Source organism: Mobula birostris, chromosome 2 (assembly GCF_030028105.1).
Source record: "Mobula birostris isolate sMobBir1 chromosome 2, sMobBir1.hap1, whole genome shotgun sequence".
NCBI lineage: Eukaryota > Metazoa > Chordata > Chondrichthyes > Myliobatiformes > Myliobatidae > Mobula > Mobula birostris.
In genome coordinates this window covers 43,351,524-43,374,157 of record NC_092371.1, presented here as the reverse complement: position 1 = coordinate 43,374,157, position 22,634 = coordinate 43,351,524, and the positions used below count along the sequence as shown (strand labels likewise).

The 22,634-nt window shown below is 39.6% G+C and overlaps 1 protein-coding gene across 3 annotated transcripts; it reads right to left on the bottom strand.

Moving 5' to 3' along the window:
* Positions 1-2,747: 2,747 nt before the first annotated feature.
* On the bottom strand, positions 2,748-22,287 carry LOC140186188 (spermatogenesis-associated protein 2-like). Of its 3 annotated transcripts, none has more exons than XM_072240151.1 (3): positions 22,205-22,287; positions 20,016-20,441; positions 2,748-8,474 (listed from the first exon to the last, which is right to left on the bottom strand). In XM_072240151.1, the coding sequence occupies exons 2-3, from the start codon at positions 20,322-20,324 to the stop codon at positions 7,230-7,232; spliced, it is 1,554 nt and encodes a 517-aa protein (XP_072096252.1). In that variant the 5' UTR covers positions 20,325-20,441; positions 22,205-22,287; the 3' UTR covers positions 2,748-7,229. The 3 variants fall into 3 exon arrangements, with proteins under 3 accessions (XP_072096252.1, XP_072096244.1, XP_072096261.1); XM_072240143.1 differs by having other exon boundaries at positions 22,095-22,272; XM_072240160.1 differs by lacking the exons at positions 20,016-20,441; positions 22,205-22,287 and adding an exon at positions 17,553-17,599.
* Positions 22,288-22,634: the final 347 nt, after the last annotated feature.

Below are 22,634 nucleotides of genomic sequence, written 5' to 3'. Positions count from 1 at the left end.
TGCAAACCTTGTCATTTAAGATGCAGTACTATTGAAGTATTCTCACAGTAATTGTAGATAACAAAGATTTGGTAACCTGTAAATTAAAGGGACAAACCATAACCCTAATACAAAGATTGTACATTGTGCAGAAAATTGCATATTTCCATAGCAACCTGTCTAATGTAGTTATTTTTAAAACTGATGGCTGCTGATGTACTTGTGAAGATTTAGAAACAGAGATATAGGAGGTAACTGATGTGGTCAAAATGTCTTAGATGTTTATTGATTGTCACGTTTTCTACAACATTTTTATATGTTTTATTGATGCACAGTGAACCTGTGTATTTAAAGTGATATTAGTTGCTTATTTTGAATTTTAAACATTTGACTTATAACTCAAGTCAGCCTGATAAGAAAATTTAAAGGACCATGTTGTATTTTAACACTGAAAATTCATGTATAAAATTCTGTAACAAAAAAAGGAGAAAAATATTACTGTTTTGTCTTGTAATTTAATTTCTAGTAGAAATGTGGATCCATTGCGCCATCTGTCTGCAAAGAAGGCTCTGACCATGATTTCTCAAATTGACTGGTGAAAGACTGTTGGTTCTGTTTTGATGCATTTTTTATGTTGTATCAACAAAAGATCATCTTGCATTGTAGTTCAAACAAGTTTGACCTTCCACTAAGATGAAACATCCTCAGACCAAAGACACATAAGTGGGAAATGTTAAGCAGCAGTAGTATTTGACAGCATTGACAGCTGCTACTGGCATCAGAGAATAGTCAGACTTAGCAAGTTTTTTCAGCTTTGCTTGTTCCTTCTGGCTGGAGACCCTCCTCCAAGTGATGTCTTGATCTAAAGTGGCATCAGGACATTAATTATCAGAAAGTAAACATCAGAAAATTCACAAAAGGCACATATTTATCAAGTAGGTCAGTACAGAGCATGAGCAGATCCCTACTGGCAATGACTTTTGATGCAGTTTTACTTTGATATTTGCCAATTAGAAGTAGAAACTTTGATGATATTACTAAATAGAACCTTTGCTCCATCTGCCAGAATAGGCAATCTTTCTCAATGGCCACCTATTTTAATTCTACTTCTTGATGCTATTCCATGTCTTTCCATGGCCTTAACTGCCACAATGAGACTCCCTCAGGTTGGAGGAACAACACATCATATTCCATGTGGGTAGCCTCCAACCAGACAGCATGAACTTTGATTTCTCCCATTTCTGGTAATTTCTCCTCCCTTTCCCTTCTTTTTCCATTCCCCTTTCTGGCTCCCCTCTTATCCCTTCTGTTCTTCTCACCTGCCCATTACCTCTTTCTGGTACCCTTTGTCATTCCTTTTCTCCCATGACCCACTCTCTTTTCCTGTTGGATTGCTTCTTCTTCAGCCCTCTACCAATTCCACCCATCACATCCCAGCTTCTCATTCCACCCCTCCCCCCACTCACCTGCCTTCCATCCTCACCTGGTTTCACCTATCACTTGCCAACTTGCTCTCCTTCCCCTCCCTCAGCTTCTTATTCTGGCTTCTCCCCACTTCCTTTCCAGTGCGGATGAAGGGTCTTGGTCTAAAACATCAATTGTTTGTTCTTCTACATAGATACTGCCTGACCTGCTGAGTTTCTCCAGCAATTGTGTGTTGCTCTGAATTTGCAGCATCTGCAGAATCTCGTGTTTAGAAGGAAACCAAAGGCCAGTAGATCCCTAAGACTTGGTAGCCCACATCCCAAGACCACAGAAACAGGATACAGTAGCATTGTTGGATTTGTTAAACATGGGTTTCCATTCATAAAATCAATCTACTTTAAGGATATAATCAGCAGGATACACAAGAGAAACTTATGAGGATCTTCAAATGGTATTTGAAAAGGTAACACATAAAAGGCGCATTAAGTCGGGATGGTAGCATTGTACCTGATAGCAGACTGTATCCTACAGTTTAGATAATTAACTTGAGTTTAAATCCCAATATAGCAATTAAGAAATTTAACTCTAGCTAATTAATTAAATCTGGAATTTAAGTAAAACATATCAACCTCAGTGAAGTTTGGGGAAAGAAAAACTACTGTTCTCATTTGTTCTGGCCTGCATAAAATTCCATGCTCACTTGCATGATTAGTGTTTAACTGCCTACTGGCAATTAGGGATGGACAAGAGAAGCTAACACAGTCGCTGATGTCCACATACCTTTAATAAAAGATTTTATATGAGTACTGTGCTCACAGGATGAGAGTAATATTAACATGGATGAATAATTGCAGAACAGAAGAAATTGGATGAAATAAACCTTTTCTAGTTCAACAAACTGTTACTAGTGGGATCCTGCAAGCATCACTGCTCAGCAGTCAGATATTCCAAATTACATGAATAACTTAGAAAGAAAGTGCAACCATTTCAAGTTTGCAGATAACACAATGCTAGGTAAGGAAGTGAACAGTAGGAAGCAAACAAAACTTGTGAAAGACAGATTGGAATAATGTAGAAACAATATTGGAGAATAGGTGTATTCACTTTGGCAGGTAGAACAATATTCTGTTTTTATATAAAGCCGTGAGAACCTAGTAAATTTGGTATGGTTAGTTCATGAAATGCTAAATATGCAAATATTGCAGAAAACAGGCAAAAATGCAAGTGATACATTAGTCTTTACACCAATAAGCTTGGACTACAAATATAAGGAAGTTTTGTTGTTCAGCCATAGAATGATGGTCCAATCATACCTTGAGCCCCAGGTGAAAGTCAAAGTCAAGTTTATTGCCATATGTACAATTACCTTTACGTACAGGTGCAATGAAAAACTTATTTCCAGCAGCCGCACAGACACGTAGCATCATATATGCAGCATTCACAGAAATACATATATAAAACAAAAATTATACACAATATTTACAAAAACATTTAGAACAAAAAGTCAATTTTAGTGCCAGATGATCAAAGTCGTCAGTGTTGCTAAACTGTAGTAATGAATAGAGTTGTCTGTAATGTAATAGGCTGCGTCCACTAATGCCTGCAGCTTTTTATATTCCCATGCATTTGAATTGCCATACCAAACATCACAGGCCTCCTAAGAAAGTAAAAATGCTAGCACATCTTTTAAATAATTGCATTAAGGCGCTGGAGCCAAGACAGCTGATCCAATATGTTAATACCCAGGAGTTTACAGCAATTGATTGTCTCCACTACTGATTCCCCAATGTTGACAAGTATACGTTCACCCTCCTGCCATTTCCTGAAGTTAATAATCAACTCTGCAATGTGCAGTTTAGTCTCCTGCACTCATGAACCAATACATTTGGTGCAGAACATCACATGACTGATTTCTGGATCAAAGAACTGAAAAGTGAAAAGCAGATCAAACAAGATGGCATTTATTTACGCTACAGGAATTTAGGACACCGAGAACTAATTTCATTTAAACATGCAGGATTCTGAAAGAGGCCAGTTGCTTATACACCAGCATCAAGAACCAGGGACATCTCTTAGGAGTCAACCATAATTTGTTTATACAAAGGGTTATAAATCTTTGCAAAACACATCTGGAAACTGGATATGCTTGGTAGGATGCAAGAATGAAAGCAATTGATTATAGGGCCCTAGGGGAATTTAGGGTTTTGGGCAGGAAGTCGGATGAAGACACAGGATTTACAACTGGTTTACTGAATGAAGCAGCAAACTGGAGATTTCTAGATGGGGTGATCTTAAAACTTTCCAGCCTAAAACGCTGGACAAACTTTTCACTCCTTCAGGTCTGGTCTCAGTGACAACACCACTTGTTTGCCCATCACTGACAATCCTATCTTAAGCAATGCAAGGGTCTAACTTCAGGAGTTCCCTTCCTAAACCTTTTCCTTGTATTTTTGTTTCTCATTGTAAACATTTTGTCCTTCAGACATGGTCTTCTATAATGCTCATTTCGGGTCCCTCTTTGGATTAGAAAATAGCAAATGAAACACTTTTATTTAACCTGTTATTTCTATATTTATTTAAACTCTATCTTCAGAATTGAACATCCACTCTTATTTATATCAAATTGCCTCTCAGCTTTTTCATCTCCAAAATCACAGCCTCTGAATTATCCTTTAACTTCTATACATCTTCTGTCTGATTATTCCTACAATGGGATGACCACAATTGAACATAATACTCTAGTTAAGGCCAGATAAGTGTCTTATAAAGGTTTAGCATGAATTCATTGCTTTTGTACTCAATGCCTCTACTTAGAAGGCTGAGAATGTGACTACCTTTGCCTCAATCTGCTGTGGCAAACATATTTCTCACAGATCCTTTAGTTCTTGCCCTTTCAGATTATTGATTCTGTATTGCCCTTCCTCATTTTTGCTTCCAAATTCCACTTTATTTTTCTACATTGAAATTCATCTGCTGTGCCTCTTCCACCATCCAGTTTTATACCCTGCAATCTGTCACATGCTTTTTGCAGTCCACAAAACTGTTCAGTGCCTTTTACAAAGTGAGGGTCATTACTAGACAAACGTGAGTGATGAAATGTGAAATAGTTTTCCTTGAAAAGAAAGACAGATCTGAGACTTCCCTTATCAAAAATCAAAGAACTATGTAGGAACAGAAATATGAATCCATGCAGAGAAATCACAGAAGGCATGAATGTCAAAAGTAGTTTTTATGACTAATTTATTACAGTCTAGAGAAACAGAATGGACTTCCTGTTCCTTTAAACTGCTTTCCACATTGCCTCTAACAAAACACTAAACATGTCACATACATAAACTACACAAATCCTATTAAGGGTTCTGCAGAAAAGTATTAATTGTACATTGAAATAAATTGCATTGAGCTAAAAAGGAGTTTCAGTAGGCAGGATGGCAGTATACTATAATTGTACAGAACTCTGGTTAGACTGTGTTTAGATTACTACATTGTTAGGGCACAAGAATCCAAAGAATATACAAATATTATAGTAGGGTGGGTAGCATATTTAATATTCACTTATGGCCTAAAAGGATTCATTTATGAAAATAGATCACTCTAGCTCAAGTATTCTATATAGAACCATAGTAATTATTTAAGCAAGGTCATTTTTGACCTATTGAGCCCACAACAGTTCTCTGCCATTTTAATGCAATTAGTTACTCCCCACAATCTTCTTTTCTCCTACAAATATCTACCCAATAATGCCCTTTTCAGAGTTTCAATCAAACCTGCTTCACCACTTTCAGAAAGTTTATCATGACTGTCACCTTAAATTGATATTCTCTAGTTCTTGATCTTTCTAGCAATGGAAACAACTAACCTTAACTCAGTTTAGATCTCTGATAATTTTTTAACTATTTTAATTACATCACATCTCAATCTTCTCTGGTTCAAGAAAATGAGTCATAGTTTATTATACCAAATACAGAACATTAAGTGATGATCAAATAGAGATGTTAAGGTAACTGATGGGGAAAAATCCTGAACACAAAGGCCTGACTTTCAGACTTGTACAATTCAAAGGTGATGTTATTTATGAAGACAAGGGAAATTTTAATTTCTCTTACAATCAGTTTGAGCCCAAGTCCACTGAATATAACAAAACTTGGATATATTCTTGCTGGGTAGCTATGAAGCAACAGAACTTTAATTCATTCAAGAAGGCCAAAGTTAAATACTCCCATTCATATCAACTGCATTACAGATTGTCAAAAATATTATTGTGGACTGCATAAATTGTGTCAGTATATAGATTCTAGATACATAAATAAAATTCCACAGAAAGGTACAAATTGTGTATGGAAACATTCTGCATTCACTTAAACAGGAAATTCCATTTCCAAAATGTTTAGTATAGTTGTAACATATTCACAAGTCTTACTCCAGAGGGTAGAATACAAAATTCCATATGAGCACTCCAGGACACAGTAAGTACTATTAGAGATGCTATCTGTTGTTAAACTGAAGCCATCTCTGCATTCCTGGGATGCAAAATTTTCCAACATGGTTTTAAAGAGCAGTGAAGATGTTATCCCTCTGAGTTGGCCTACATTCGTTCCTCAAACATCCTAGCAGGTTGGATGGTTATTGTCACATGTCTGTCTGCAGCAAATTGTTTCTGACTGCCACATTTACCATTATTACATATTAGAAAGTATGTCTTTAGCTGTGAAGCAATAGGAACATTGTGAAAGCTTCATTATAAATTCAGGAGTATAGTCACTACCTCATAATTCTATGCCACGCACTACAAACAGCAGAAGCATTTATTGATTTTTGATCTGAGTTGAGTCAGATCTTTTATTCCTTATGCACACTTTCCATTAAGACAAAAGAAATCTGATAAGCTCCCAGTAATGACAAGACGCAATATAAACACACCCCTAAGAGTCAGTGACTTTGCAAGCAGAACAAGTATAAAAATAACATCTTACAGTTACCTTAGTGTTAAGTGATGTATTAAAGCCAATGCTGAAAGATCAATTGAACTTGACACAAGGTTATACTTAACAGAAGTTTAACTTGTTAAAATCAAAATGGCAAAAAATATGCATTGCAAATGGAACACATTAACTTTAGTTCAGTGTCAGAGATCTGGTGTACATGGCATTCCAGCTATGGAAAAAAGGTCTTATGAACTTCACAATGTCTTTAAAAAGTGCTCTCAGTAATGTAAACACATAAAAGAATAATTCAGAGTATGTGTTTATCCAAGTTCATACACAATTCAACCTTGGGCTAAGACAAACCCTCAAAATTTAGCAGTGCCAAATGTTTTATTCATATAAGCAGTCAAAAAATTATTTAAGTTTTCAACAAAAAAATTAGCCGAAAGCAAGATAGGGACGTCTTTCAGAAAACACACTTGTTCACCTATTGCAAGTAAAAAATAATTATGAAACACCATCACATTAGAAAAAGACAAAAGGAAAATTGCACATCAATACCAAGGCTTGTTTATATAAACATTTGACAGCTTTATGTTAAATCCAACATCAACTGTTCTCCTTTTCACTTGTAGTTACAAATGGTTTTGCTCAAGATTCTAAAGTACCCTCTTCTGCATCACTGGTATGAATTAAAGCAGCTTTTATGTACATATATCAGCCCTTGAAAAATATAGCAGCAGTTTAAAATACCTTAAGGTGCATATTGTAGGACAAGAGATCACAGTGAGCAATTATATGTCAACAAAATTTTCATTCTACAATCTGCCAGCTTTCAATATATTCCTTGCATAGATTTTTCCAGGGCTGATCATGCATCATTATTTCATATTGTACAATTTATCTGTATACAGAATAATTTTTACTAGATTTGAAACTGAGCTGGCTGTTGGGAAAGAAGTTGTGCGACTTATTTTTGCTGCATAAATCCAAATGATAACCACTTTTACAATCATTACAGGAGACCTTAGAACAGTTCATACAAGTGAACTTTGCACCAGGTTTGTCACAAAATCCACAGCGCAATATATTGGTACTCTTGGAACTGGGTAAGTGCTCTTGATACGGTGATGTGGTACCATGTGCACATTTCTCTTTCAGTGCAGAAGTTGCAGACAGGTCAGTTTGAAAAGATGAAGAACGTGCTAAGATACTCAATGCTTTTGGATATTCATGTCTACAAGGGCACTGGCTACAAAGAACATTGTCACATTTTTGGCAACTTGAGGTTCCACTAGATATTCCACACATTTGGCACTTCAATGCAACTGTGCTTGCTATACTTTCTTTGGTAGTACGTGGAGTTTCATGGTACATAGCTCTTGCTTCATTACTTTTTATCAACCTTGTACTGTGACTGTTTGCTGTTTCTGTCCATCTTTGTGGTAAAGTGCTTCTGGGATCTTCAGCTGTGTAAAGATCCAAATCATCAAGTGTATGGTAAGGAGTGTTAAAATTGGATTCTGCTCTCCAGCTACCATTGGGAGATTGCAAGTATTCCTCTGAGCCGCCACGAGGGGAACTTGACATAGCAAGAAGTGATGGAGTAGGACGAAAAATTTCATCAGTTATGTCATCAGAAGAATCATAAACTGTTTCCTTTTTACGATGTCCAGGTGTCAAATGAATTTTATTTAACTGCTTTTCCAAAGTTTCATCATTATCAACAGGTGAAGCTTTGTACATCAAGTGTTTCCCAAAATTGTTTGTTAACCGTTCATTGTCTGATCGGCGGAAGTCCATTTGAACCATTGATGTATGCAAGCCTTCCATTGATCTTCGTTGTCTTTTCATGGCGTCTATGCAACCTCTCACATCATCTGTGCTGTTCTTACGTTCTTGCACTACATTAAGCTCTGAATAACCCCTCATTTTAACTTGTGAATAAATTTCAAGTAAATTCTCACACTCAATTCCAGCCAAGAAAAGTTCAAAAGAAATGAATTTCACATGATTAGTGTTTACTTTGCTTTTCAGTTCATACATTTCCTTTTCATAGTCATATCCTATAAAATACAGGATATTAAATACATCATCTTCACACATTGCGGATTTGATATAGTAGACAAAATGCCCTGTAAAAGTCTACAACAGAAAGAAAAGTTGATGAATCATATTCTTAATCACATTACAATTGTTAACTTTCCCTACAATCTACATACTGTCATTTTCCTGTAGCTGTACTAAGTTGGGAAGGCAAATTGATAAAACAGGCATTAACTAGGAACGTTTCAAACTTGAACTCTCAACTATGAATGTGGAAAATTGGTAAGTTATTAACAACTTACAGTGCTTTGAAAAAGTATTCAGCCCCCACAACTAGCTTCACATATTACTACCTCATTTTGTAACTTTAAAATATATTGAAGTAGGATTTTTGAGCTAATCTACAAAACATTGTGCATGATGTCAAATCAAATGAAAAATTCTAAAGCCTTTCAACAATTCACTAAAAATTAGAAACCCAAATTGTGAGGCTGAAAAAGTATTTTCATCCCCTTTGTAATTACCACACTAACTTCCTCAATAGCAATTTATTACCTGACCAACTCACCCAGGCGAGGTGGAGAAGGAGAGAGGGCCGAGGGGGAAGAGGAGAGAGAAACTTGCTGATGTAAAAAAATTGGGAGGATCATCTGTTTTCAATGATTTCATAAGAACAAATAACCACTCTCTGTGAGGACAAACAGTATGATAGATTTTCAACAGAACAAACCAAAATGAAGTCAAAAGAGCATTCAAGACAAGTCAGGGAAATGATAATAGTGAAACACAAATCTGGGGAAAGGTACAAGACCATCTCAAAGGCACTGTACATACCTCAGTGTAATCCATCATGAAAAAGTGGAAAAATATGAAACCAGTCAGTTTGCCTAAATCAGGCTACCCCTCCAAACATAGTTGCTGGAGAAGAATGGCACTTGTGAGAGACAACTGTGACACCAAGTCACTGAGCGAGCTGCAAGATGCAACTGGAGATGAAGCTCAAAGCTCCAGAATCTCTAGCAGAAAAACAGTATTTATGGAAGAATGGCAAGGAGAAAGCCTGGTTTTAAGAAAAAGCATACCCATGCCTATAAAGACTTTTCAAAGCATCATTTAGAAGATGCTGTAAAGATGTGGAAGAAGGTCTTGTGGTTGGAAGAGACAAACGTGGAACTTTCTGGCCTCAAAACTAAGCAGAATGTATAACATAAATCTAATACTGTGCATCAGCCAGGTAACATCATCCCTGCTGTAAAATAGGGTGGAAATAGCATCAAGCTATAGGGATGCTTTTCAGCAGGAGAGACTATGAATCTAGTCAAGACTGATGGGAAGATGAATGCTGCTAAATACAGAGAGATTCCAAACCTCTGACACAAAGCTTAAACTGGGGAGGAAATTCATCTTTCAGCAGGACAACTCAAAGCACACTGCCAGAGCAACTATGGAGTGTCTTCAAATTAAGAAAATTGATGTCCTTGGGTGGCCCAGTCAGAACCCTGACCTTAAACTGATCAAACTTCTCTGTCAAGACCTCAAGGTTGCTGTCCACTGCCGCTCCCCAACTAACCTGGCAAAGTTAAGAGCAATTTTACAAGGAAGAATGGGCATATCTTGTTCCATCACATTGTGCAAAGCTAATAGAGATCAATTCAAAAACACTACTGGCTGTAATAAGATATAAGAGGTGGATCAACTGAATACTGAGCAAAGAATAATAAATACTTTTGAACTGCTGACATTTCAGTTCTTGTATTTTTAGTTTTTTATGCTTTATCCCTGTTTTTTGGGCTTTATTATGAAAAAGGAACATGTGACTCACTAATAAAAGTGCTCAGATAAATTAATCAAAATCCCTGGTTTTAATACTCATTTATGTGAACAAAGGGTTAGGAGCTGAATACTTTTTCAAGGCACTGTATGTTCCATAAAAACAAAGCAGGAATGCCTTTCCTACATTGAGGACATCTTGTTGCCAAAGTATAAATATACAGATAAAACATTTGCTCTAAAATGATAACACTCCATGCTGAGTAGGCACATTTTTATGTCTGCCTAGGTTTCACCTGAGTGCTCCATTTTTCTCCCACATGCCAAAGATTTAATGATTGGTATGTTGAGTAGTTACTGTACATTGGCCCTAATATAGATGCATCACAGAGAATCAGGGGAGTTGACGAAGATGCAAGAGGGAAAAATGGGTTTAGTATAAATGGATATGTAATGATTGGTGTGAATGAGGTCAGCTGAAGGGCCTGTTTTCATTCTTGTACAGTTACCGAGGGAATTAAATAATTTAAGCTCATTTTAAAACTCAGAACTTAATTCCACTATCCCCGTAACTCACAGGTCCCTCAGCTCCTTTTAAATTATAGTCTGACTATGAGATGACAATTGCTGTTTCCTTAGTCTTTTCTTTGTTCTCTCAGCTCCTTTCTTCTGTTTTCTATTTTTGTAACATTTAATGATCATAAGCAACAATTTTTATGCCTAATTCTTCATTTCCAAAGTACCTTCAGATCACAAAAGTATCAGGACTGACACAGTGAAACAGGTGAATTTAGTAAACTGCCACGCAACAGCTCAAAAAGGTGAATTTAAGATGTGTTCGTGTTTGAAAAGGACCATCAGATAGTCCAGAAAATTTGAAGGTCCTGCTCAGCAATATCACATCTCTAAAGGGTATTGTGCTGTAACACAGCCAATTCCAATTATTCCATTAATGCATTTTTATATATGTGCAGTGCAAGCAGAGCATCTTGTAATGCTGTGAGTATAGAGAGAGAAAGCCATTAAAAGGCATAATAGTGAATAAGAGAATATTAAATTTGAGTAGAACTTGTAATTAGGATGTGTTACAAATACAGCTTCATACAAAATAAACTGATACCAACAAACTCAAACACGAGGAAATCTGCAGATGCTGGAAATTCAAGCAACACGCAGCAGGCCAGGCAGCATCTATAGGAAGAGGTACAGTCAACGTTTCGGGCCAAGACCCTTCATCAGGACTAACTGAAAGGAGAGGTAGTAAGAGATTTGAAAGTGGGAGGAGGAGAGGGAGATACAAAATGATAGGAGAAGACAGGAGGGGGAGGGATGGAGCTAAGAGCTGAAAAGTTGATTGGCAAAAGGGATACGAGAGGCTAGAGAAGGGAGAGGATCATGGGACGGGAGGCCTAGGATGAAAGAAAGGGGGGAGGGGGAATCCCAGAGGATGAGAGGGAGCGAGGGAGAAAAGAGTGAAAAAAAGGGGAAGGAAAGAAAGAAAAGTAGTAAATAAATAAATAAATAAGGGATGGGGTACAAAGGGGAGGTGGGGCATTAATGAAAGTTAGAGGATTCAATGTTCATGCCATCAGGTTGGAAGCAACCCAGACGGAATACAAGGTGTTGTTCCTCCAACCTGAGTGTGGCTTCATATTTAGTAGAGGCCATGGATAGACATATCAGAATGGGAATGGGATGTGGAATTAAAATGTGTGGCCGCTGGGAGATCCTGCTTTCTCTGGTGGACACAGCGTAGGTGTTCAGCGAAACGACCTCCCAGCCTACGTTGGGTCTCGCCAATATATAGAAGGCCGCATTGGGAGCACCGGATGCAGTATATCACCCCAGCCGACTCACAGGTGAAGTGTCGCCTCACCTGGAAGTACTGTCTGGGGCCCTGAATGGTGGTGAGGAAGCATAAGGGCATGTGTAGCATTTGTTCCACTTACAAGGATAAGTGCCAGGAGGGAGATCGGTGGGAAGGGATGGGGGGGGGGGGGGGGGGAAACGAATGGACAAAGGAGTCGCACAGGGAGCGATCCCTGCAGAAAGCAGAAAATGGGGGGGGGGGTGGAGAGAAGATGTGCTTAGTTGTGGGATCCCATTGGAGGTGGCAGAAGTTACGGAAAAAGGAGGACATCTCCTTCGTCCTGGAATGAAATGATCCACAAGATCATTTTGGAGAACAGTGCAATAGTTCACCCAAAAAAAGACAGAATACTTGGATGAGAAAGAGCTGAAGAAAGGGTTAAGCCAAACTTAAGAGATAAAGGAATGAGCTTCTGACATTTTTCAGTGAAGATTAACAAATCTATCATGGTCAGGTAGGATGATACGACTGCAAACAATGATTCTCAGTGAAACTAAAGGGCAAATTAGTAGCAATAGTAGTTGTAGTGCAGGTAAACCTTTACATATTGGTACCAATGACATAGGTAGGAAAAGGAAGGAGGTCCTGAAAACAGACTACAGGGAGTTAAGGAGTAAGTTGAGAAGCACAACCTCAAAGGTAATAATCTCTGGATTACTGCCTGTGCCACGCGACAGTGAGTATAGGGATAGAGTGAGGTGGAAGATAAATGCATGGCGGAGGTATTGGAGTAGGGGGCAGTTATTCAGGTTTCCGGATCATTGGGACCTCTTTTGGGGCAGACACAACCTGTACAAAAAGGACGGGTTACACTTGAATCCAAGGGGGACCAATATCCTGGCAGGGAAGTTTGCTAAGGCTATTGGGAAGAGTTTAAACTAGAATTGCTGGAAGGTGGGAACCGAACTGAAGAGACGGAGGAAGGGGCTGTTGGCTCACAAATCGAGAAAGCTTGGAGACAGTGCAAGAGGGAGGATAGGCAGGTGATAGAAAATATATACGCTCAGACTGATGGTTTGAGATTTGTCTATTTTAATGCAAGAAGCATCATGAACAAAGCAGATGAGCTTAGAGCCTGGATCAGTACTTGGAGCTAATATGCTGTGGCCATTACAGAGAATTGGATGGCTCAGGGGCAAGAATGGTTACTTAGAGTGCCAGGCTTTAGATGTTTCCGAAAGGACAGGGAGGAAGGCAAGAGATGGCACTGCTAATCAGAGATAGTGGCATGGCTGCAGAAAAGGAGGAAGTCATGAGGGGGATTGTCTACTGAGTCTCTGTGGGTGGAAGTTAGAAAACGGAAGAGACAAAAAGGTAATGGAGTAGCTATTGCATTGCTTTTGAGTTGTTGGACTGGGCCATGTTCAAGAACTCATTTGTAGATTTGAATGAATACACCATGATTATCACAGACTGTAACAGTTGTAGATGACTGTGTCCCCATAAAATCATTTAGAGTCTTTCTCAAACAGTAACCCTGGATGAACCATGAGATCAACAATCTGCTAATAGCCAGATCAGAGGATTTCAAGTCTGGTGACCAAGAAAGTTACAAGAGGTCCAGGTACGATCGCTGGAAAACCATCTCATGGGCGAAGTGGCAATCCTGGACTAAACTTGAATCAATGAAGGATGATCAACAGTTGTGGCAGGGGTTGAACCTCATACAAAGTGAAATCTAGTGATATAGGCAACAAAAGGGCTTCGCTTCCAGATGAGCTCAGTACTTGCTATGCTTGCTTTGACTGTCAAAACATGGAGGAATCGTCACAAACTGTGCAGGCACGTGGATGTCAGCGAGTTAGACAGGTGGGAAGAATTTAAAAAGACGACAGCTTTATGGAGTGGGTGTCAGAGAAGTGGATGACAGAGTACAGGGAGTCAGAGTAGGAGGGCTTTGGCTCAACGGAGCTCTGACAATAATGGGTCAAGGAGAGGTAAGTTACTTCCTGTTCTTAACAAATATGTCTGTGAGGCCGGTATTCTGTACCAGGTATCGGATGTGGGATGTCCAGGAGACTCCCAGCCTCCCAGATGGCCACATCTGTGCCAGGTGCATCGAGCTGCAGCTCCTTAGGGACGGTGTTAGGGAACAGGCGATGCAGCTCGATGACCTTCATCTGGTCAGGGAAAGTGAAGAAGTGATAGAGGGGAGCTATAGGCAAGTAGTCACACCGGGGCCTTGGGAGACAGATAAGTGGGTAACAATCAGAAGAGGGAAGGGGAAGAGTCAGGTACTAGAGAGTAACTCTGTGGCTGTCCGCCTCAACCATAAGTACTCCTGTTTGAGTACTGTTTGGGGTGGGGGACAGACGATTGACCTGGGAGAAGCAACAGCGGTCGTGCCTCTGGCACAGAGTCCGGCCCTGTGGCTCAGAAGGGTAGGGAAAGGAAGAGGAAGAGGATGGCAGCAGTGATACGGGACTCCATAGTTAGGGGGTCAGACATGCGATTCTGTGGACGCAGGAAAGAAACACAGATGGTAGTTTGCCTCCCAGGTGCCAGGGTCTGGGATGCTTCTGATCGCATCCACGATATCCTGAAGTAGGAAAGTGAACAGCCAGAGGTCCTGGTACATATTGGTACCAATGACATAGGCAGGAAAATGGAGGAGGTCCTGAAAACAGACTATAGGGAGTTAGGAAAGAAGCTGAGAAGCAGGACTGCAAAGGTAGTAATATCGGGATTACCGCCTGTGCCACACGACAGTGAATATAGGAATAGAGTGAGGTGGAGGATCTATGTGTGGCTGAGGGATTGGAGCAGGGGGCAGGGGTTCAGATTTCTGGATCATTGGGACCTATTTTCGGGCAAGTGTAACCTGTACAAAAAGGTCAGGTTGCACTTGAATCGGAAGGGGGACCAATATCCAAGCAGGGAGGTTTGCTAAGGTTATTGGGGAGAGTTTAAACAATAACAGAGTTGTCATGGTGGGAGATTTTAATTTCCCCAATATTGACTGGCATCTCCCTAAAGCAAGGGGTTTAGATGGGGCGGTGTTTGTTAGGTGTATTCAGGAAGATCTCCTGACACAATATGTGGATAAGCCTACAAGAGGAGAGGCTGTACTTGATCTGGTATTGAGAAATGAACCTGGTCAGGTGTCAGGTCTCAGTGGGAGAGCATGTTGGAGATAGTAATCACAATTCTATCTCCTTTACGATTGCATTGGAAAGGGATAGGAACAGACAAGTTAGGAAAGTGTTTAATTGGAGTGGGGGGAAATATGAAGCTATCAGGCAGTTACTTGGAAGCATAAATCGGGAACAAATATTCTCAGGGAAGTGCAAGGTAGAAATGTGGCAAACATTCAGGGGATATTTGTGTGACATTCTGCATAGGTACATTCCAATGAGACAGGGAAAGGATGGTAGGAAACAGGAACCATGGTGTACAAAGGCTGTTGAAAATCTAGTCAAGAAGAAAAGAAAACCTTACAAAAGGTTCAAAAAAAAAAAAAAAACTAGGTAATGATAGAGATCAAGAAAATTATAAGGCTAGCAGGAAGGAGCTTAAGAATGAAATTAAGAGAGCCAGAAGGGGACATGAGAAGGCCTTGGCAAGCAGGATTAAGGAAAACCCCAAGGCATTCTACAAGAATGTGAAGAGCAAGAGGATAAGATAAGTGTGTATGGAAATAGCAGAGGCACTTAATGAATACTTTGCTTCAGTATTCACCACAGAAAAGGACCTTGGCTATTGTAGGGATAACTTACAGTGGACTGAAAAGCTTCAGCATTTAGACATTAAGAAAGAGGATATGCTGGAGCTTTTGGAAAGCATCAAGTTGGATAAGTCGCTGGGACTGGATGAGAAAAACTCCAAGCTACTGCGGGAGGCGAGGGAGATTACTGAGCCTCTGGCAATTATCTTTCCATGATCAATGGGGACGGAAGAGGTTCTGGAGGATTAGCGGGTTGAAAACGTTGTTCCCGTATTCAAGAAAGGGAGTAGAGATAGCCCAGGAAATTATAGACCAGTGAGTCTTACTTCAGTGGTTGGTAAGTTGATGGAGAAGATCATGAGAGGCAGGATTTATGAACATTCGGAGAGGCATAATATGATCAGGAATAGTCAGCATGGCTTTGTCAAAGGCAGGCCTTACGAGCCTGACGGAATTTTTTGAGGATGTGACTAAACACATTGATGAAGGTAGAGAAGTAGATGTAGTGTACAGTGGCATCGGAAAGTTTGGGCATCCCAGTCAAAATTTCTGTTACTATGAATAGTTAAGTGAGTAGAACATGAACTGATCTCCAAAAGTCAAAGATGAAATATTCTTTTCAACATTTTAAGCAAGATTAGTATATTATTTTTGTTTTGTACAATTTTGGAGTAAAAAAAGGAAAGGCGCACCATGCAAAAGTTTGGGCACCCCAAGAGATTTGAGCTCTCAGATAACTTTTACCAAGGTCTCAGACCTTAATTAGCTTCTTAGGGCTATGGCTTGTTCACAATCATCATTAGGAAAGCCCAGGTGATGCAAATTTCAAAGCTTTCTAAATACCCTGACTCCTCAAACCTTGTCCCAACAATCAGCAGCCATGGGCTGCCTAGCACTCTGAAATTAAATAAATGATGCCCACAAAGCAGAAGACTAAGAAGATAGCAAAGCGTTTTCAGGTAGCCATTTCCTCAGTTCGTAATGTAATTAAGAAATGGCAGTTAACAGGAACGGTGGAGGTCAAGTTGAGGTCTGCAAGACCAAGAAAACTTTCCAAGAGAACTGCCCGTAGGATTGCTAGAAAGGCAAATCAACACCCCCATTTGACTGCAAAAGACCTTCAGGAAGATTTAGCAGACTCTGGAGTGGTGGTGCACTCTTCTACTGTGCAGCGACACCTGCACAAATATGACCTTCATGGAAGAGTCATCAGAAGAAAACCTTTCTCTCGTCCTCACCACAAAATTCAGCTTCAGAAGTTTGCAAAAGAACATCTAAACAAGCCTGATGCATTTTGGAAACAAGTCCTGTGGACTGACGTACTTAAAATAGAACTTTTTGGCCGCAATGTTTGGAGAAAAAAGGGTACAGGATTTCATGAAAAGAACACCTCTCCATCTGTTAAGCACGGGGGTGGATCGATCATGCTTTGGGCTTCTGTTGCAGCCAGTGGCACAGGGAACATTTCACTGGTAGAGGGAAGAATGAATTCAATTAAATAACAGCAAATTCTGGAAGCAAACATCACACCATCTGTAAAGAAAGCTGAAGATGAAAAGAGGATGGCTTCTACAACAGGATAATGATCCTAAACACACCTCAAAATCCACAATGGACTACCTCAAGAGGCGCAAGCCGAAGGTTTTGCCATGGCCCTCACAGTCCCCCGACCTAAACATCATTGAAAATCTGTGGATAGACCTCAAAAGAGCAGTGCATGCAAGACGGCCCAAGAATCTCACAGAACTAGAAGCCTTTTGCAAGAAAGAATGGGTGAAAATCCCCCAAACAAGAAGTGAAAGACTCTTAGCTGGCTACAGAAAGCGTTTACAAGCTGTGATACTTGCCAGAGGGGGTATTACTAAATACTGACCATGCAGGGTGCCCAACTTTTGCTTTGGGCCCTTTTCCTTTTCTGTTATTTTGAAACTGTAAAAGATGGAAATAAAAAAGTAATCTTGCTTAAAATATTAAAGAAATGTGTCATCTTTAACTTTATGCCTTTTGGAAATCAGGTCATCTTTTATTCGCTTAGCTATTCACAGTAACAGAAATTTTGACTAGGGTTGCCCAAACTTAAGCATGCCACTGTATATGGTTTTCAGCAAGGCATTTGAGAAGGTACCCCATGCAAGGCTTATTAAGAGGGCTGTCAGAGGTTACAGCAGGAAATCGATAGGATGCAAAACTGGGCTGAGAAGTAGTAGATGGAGTTCACCTCAGATAACTGTGAGGTGGTTCACTTTGGTAGGTCAAATATGATGGCAGAATATAGTATTAATGGTAAGACTCTTGGCAGTGTGGAGGATCAGAGGGATCCTGGGGCTCAAGTCCATAGGACACTCAAAGCTGCTGCGCAGGATGACGACATGGTTAAGAAGGCATACGGTGCATGGCCACCATCAACCGTGGGATTGCATTTAAGAGCCGAGAGGTAATGTTACAGCTATATAGAACCCTGGTCAGACCCCATTTGGAGTTCTGGTCACCTCACTACAGGAAGGATGTGGAAACTACAGAAAGGATGCAGAGGAGATTTACAAGGATGTTGCTTGGATTGGGGAGCATCCCTTATGAAAATAGGTTGAGTGAACTCGGCCTTTTCTCCTTAGAACGGTGGAGGATGAGAGGTGACCTGGTAGAGGTGTACAAGATGATGAGAGGCACTGATCATGTCGAGAGTCAGAGGCTTTTTCCCCAGGGTTGAAATGGCTAACCTGAGAGGGCACAGTCTTAAAGTGCTTCAAAGTCGGTATAGGGGTAAGTTGCTGTTGTTTTTTTTTAAAAAAACACAGAGAGTGGTGAGTGCTTGGAATAGGCTGCCAGCGACGGTGGTAGAGGCGGGTACGATAGGGTCTTTTAAGGGACTCCTGGATAGATACATGGAGCTTTAAAAAATAAGAGGGCTATGGGTAACCGTAGGTAATTTCTAAAGTAAAGATAGATAGATATATTTTATTGATCCCGAGGGAAATTGGGTTTCGTTACAGCCGCACCAACCAAGCACATGTCCGGCACAGCATTGTGGGCCAAAGGGCCTGTACTGTGCTGAAGGTTTTCTACGTTTCTATAAAAATCTTTTATACTGTTTAACTGGACGATTATACAGATGTTAAACAAACAAACTCACAGCATAGAAACAGTGATGGGATGTTGAACTCTGCCATTTGTACATATACAAATCCTTGCCCTATGTTTTTCTAGTTATGTTAACAAAGGGATATAGCAACAAAAGAAGAGGGATAGATCACTGGGAAATATAGAATAAAAAAATCACTGGGATGGAAGACATGATTGAATAGGTCATATGAAATTAAATTAAAGGAAGGCAGTTTCACCAAAACGGACAATGGAAAGAAGCATTAGAGACAACCAGTATGTTCGACAGTGCCAAAGGGCTTCAGCGGAGTAAGAAGAATGCTCGATGCACATGAAGTTGTCTTTTATGATTGAGGTGCATAATTCTAATCCTAAGAGAGATCAGAATACCCAGGGGTTTCAAACAAAGGCACGGAAAATCCGTGATGGATATTGGTTTTATCTAAGAGGTTAAAAGGGCTGATCTCAGGCAACAGTTTGTAGTGAACAGGAATGACCATAGGTTTTTCTGTGAAGACATGATACTTCAGGAATGAAAGAATTGTTTCACATTTTAGAAATATATTTTCTTAATTTATTCATGATAGCGTGGTGGTTAGCGTGTCACTTTACAGTGCCAGCGATCACCAATATTTAATTCCTGCTACAGCCTGTAAAGAGTTTGTACATTTTCCCTGTGATCACATGGGTTTCCTCAGGGTGCTGCTGTTTCCTCACATGTTCCAAAGACGTCAGGGTCAGTGAGTTGTGAGCATGCTATGTTGACATCAGAAGTGTGGCGATACTTACAGACTGCCCAGCAGTATTTTTTTTGTGTACATGTGACAACAAGCTAATCTTTAGATTTAGACATCATTGTATTCTCAATTGCCCCTGAGGCAGCCAGATCAAGGAGGCAATTTGAGTCAAACACACTGCTATAGGTTGGAGTTCTAAGTGGACCATTGTTATTATTATTATTATGGATGAGTTTGCCTTCTCTGATGAATAGAAACATAAAAAACCTACAGCACAATACAGGCCCTTGGTAACTAATTGGTTTTGTACCATTTCATAGATTAATAGTCTGAATTACTTACATTAGCTTTTTATTCAAGTTTTTATATACTATAATTTAAAACCCAAAATAGCCATCGTGGCATTTGAATTTTTTTTTTAAATGTAATTTGCAATTACAGAATTTATCCTACAATTAACCTGTCAAAACTATTTAGTGGCATGAAGTTTAATACTGTACCTTTATAGTTTTAAATTCCTTTTTCCAAGGATAAAGAAAGAGGTTAATACAGAAGGTTTCCAGAACTCCAAAGGCAGTAAGGAGTGCACTTAAGCTTGATGTTTTGACCATCTTCAAGGAATTCTCCACAATATCATAAAATCTGAATAACTTAAACCTTTCCGATGGCTCCTGGCGATATAAATCAAGTAAGGATGTAGCCATCTTCTTAAGGCTTGCATCCTCTACGAAATCACTTTCACTTAATTTCAATTCACAAATCTGTATGTATTTCCGAAACAGTGAGTCTCTGATTTTACTTGGATCCATTAGGAGCCGCTTGTGTGGTCTGAAGTTTCTTACAACTCATCCATGACTCAAGTTGTTCTCAGGCAAGGAGTGGATTCAATGTTATAATTCAAATACCAAGTATACTGATAGATCTACCTGCAACATGAAGGGATAATGAATTAAAAAAATACACTGCATACTATCATTCCAGATCAACAAATTTAAACAGAAACTGGTAAATAAAACAGTTAATTGCACTTTATAATGCAGACCATAAGATACAGGAGCAGAATTAGGTCATTTAGCCCATGGATTCTGCTCTGCCACTTTATCATGGCTGACCCATTTTCCCTCTCACATTTTCTCCACATATCCCTTCATGGCCTGACCAATCAAGGATCATGACAGGAAATATCAAAATATGAATTCTGCAGTTAAACTGCAATGCAGTTTTTTTTTGTCAAATTTCAAATTCAGATGCAATATGCTTTTGTTCCTGGGGTCCAATTGTTGTAATTATCCAAAATTAAGGAAATTAACACTTCTAAGAATCATCTATTAATATTTTTAATTATAAACCGTGCCACACTTGACAGTAAAATAAGAATTGAGCTAAGAGTCATAAGCACTACTGAAACTTAACATTTCTTAGATTCTAATACGTATCCAATCTGTTTGTATAACCAGTTATGAACTATGTACTTCTTAAGGTTTAATTTAATACCCTGAAAGTTAGACTTTGGGTCATTTACCGTCATACATTTCACCACCCATAAAGTAAACACGAATTCTTAAAGACCTTAATAGTTCATATATCTTCCAAACGCACAACTGAAATAAAACAGTACTGAAGAGTTGTACAGAAGATGAATATATCAATTATAATCTCTTTAAATAGGAAGTACCACGCAGGTTTATCACCCTTCAAAACTCAAGGGGTGTTGTCAAAAACTAAACTAGCTAATTACTGTTGGGTTTTGGTATCTACAGGTCCTTAGGTTGCATCTATTAAGCCACGACCCTAGGAAAGAGGTTCGACGTAATTGAAAAGGGTCACTTTAGATAGAGCACTACTAGGTTAAACATACAAATGTATTCTAGCAACACACACAAAATGCTGGAGGAGCTCAGCAGGCCAGACAGCATCTATGGAAAAGAGTACAGTCGACGTTTCAGACCAAGACCCTTCATCAGGACTGGAGAAAAAAGGTCAGAGTAAGAAGGTGGTGGGGGGAGAAGGTTGTGTTTGGAAATGTATTCTAGATCATCTAAGTATTCCCAACAGCAAAAATAAGTTTAAAATTGATTCTGAATGCCGCTGTACTGTAGCATAAGTCTACCCTTCCTGTTGATACTGTTCACCAAAACTGGATTCTTGGAACGACTGATTTTTAGCGTTTTCAACAGGTTAAATCCGAGCTGTTCTAATATCATGTTCGTCAAACAGTAGGGCTCGCTGTTTCGACATGAATTAAATGCCCCTATCTATTTAGAGTCCCCAAGATTAACATGATTTCATATTGAACGACTATATTATTTTTCGGCATCACATTACAGTCCACAACATTTTTATCCAGACTTCTAAATTGCACTGCTTAGTTAAGTTGGTTGGCGGCTTTTTAAGTTTAAGACACCAATTAGAGAGTAGAAATTCTCTTGCCCACAAGCAGAAATATAAGAGCAGCTACTGGAAGGCAACAAGCTCACGCAGAGTCACATCAATGTAACGCAGGCCCACTGCCATTTGAATCACTGAAAGCTGTCCTCTAACGTGACGGCGCCATCTTTGCCTCAGCCATCATCACTTACTCCTCAGTTCGATTCATTCCTGTCTTACGCGTAACAATCAGCCCTTTTCTTCCGCCGCAGTAAGAATGCGTGTGTGATACCGATGCAGGTAACACACGGTGCAGGCTCACCGATAAGTCACAGCCATTCGATTACCAACCGCTGGCAACAACACAGCAGACAAGTACCCGCACGCTCTCTAATTGGCTGGAAATCATTTCCGGCTCCGCGTGCTCGGAAGGAAACGCACAATGCGCCTGCGCAATGCGAGACGGACGCAACCCCCCCTCCCCCCGAATTTACATGGACTGTTCAGCGCGCCTGCGTAAGAGGTGACCGTCCGAATGATCCTCCTGCACTTGCGCACATCGTTTGCAAGGAATTCCTTAGAATTAGAAGTGCGAAATGGAAATGGAGCCCTATGGCTCCAGTATCTGATGTTCCTCCATGGCTCTTTACAATGCATACAGTAGATAAAAGCCTGCAACAACTTTTAAAAAAAGAAGTCTAACTATGGAATCAAACAGATAGTACAAGAATATGTAGAATTGCATTTTAGAA

Excerpts from the sequence above, each read along its gene's own strand:
- LOC140186188 (XM_072240151.1), bottom strand. The coding sequence starts at position 20,324 with ATGGATCCAAGTAAAATCAGAGACTCACTGTTTCGGAAATACATACAG. Across the intron at positions 8,475-20,015 it reads AGGAATTTAAAACTATAAAG|ACTTTTACAGGGCATTTTGT; the intron begins GTACAGTATTAA and ends TTTCTGTTGTAG.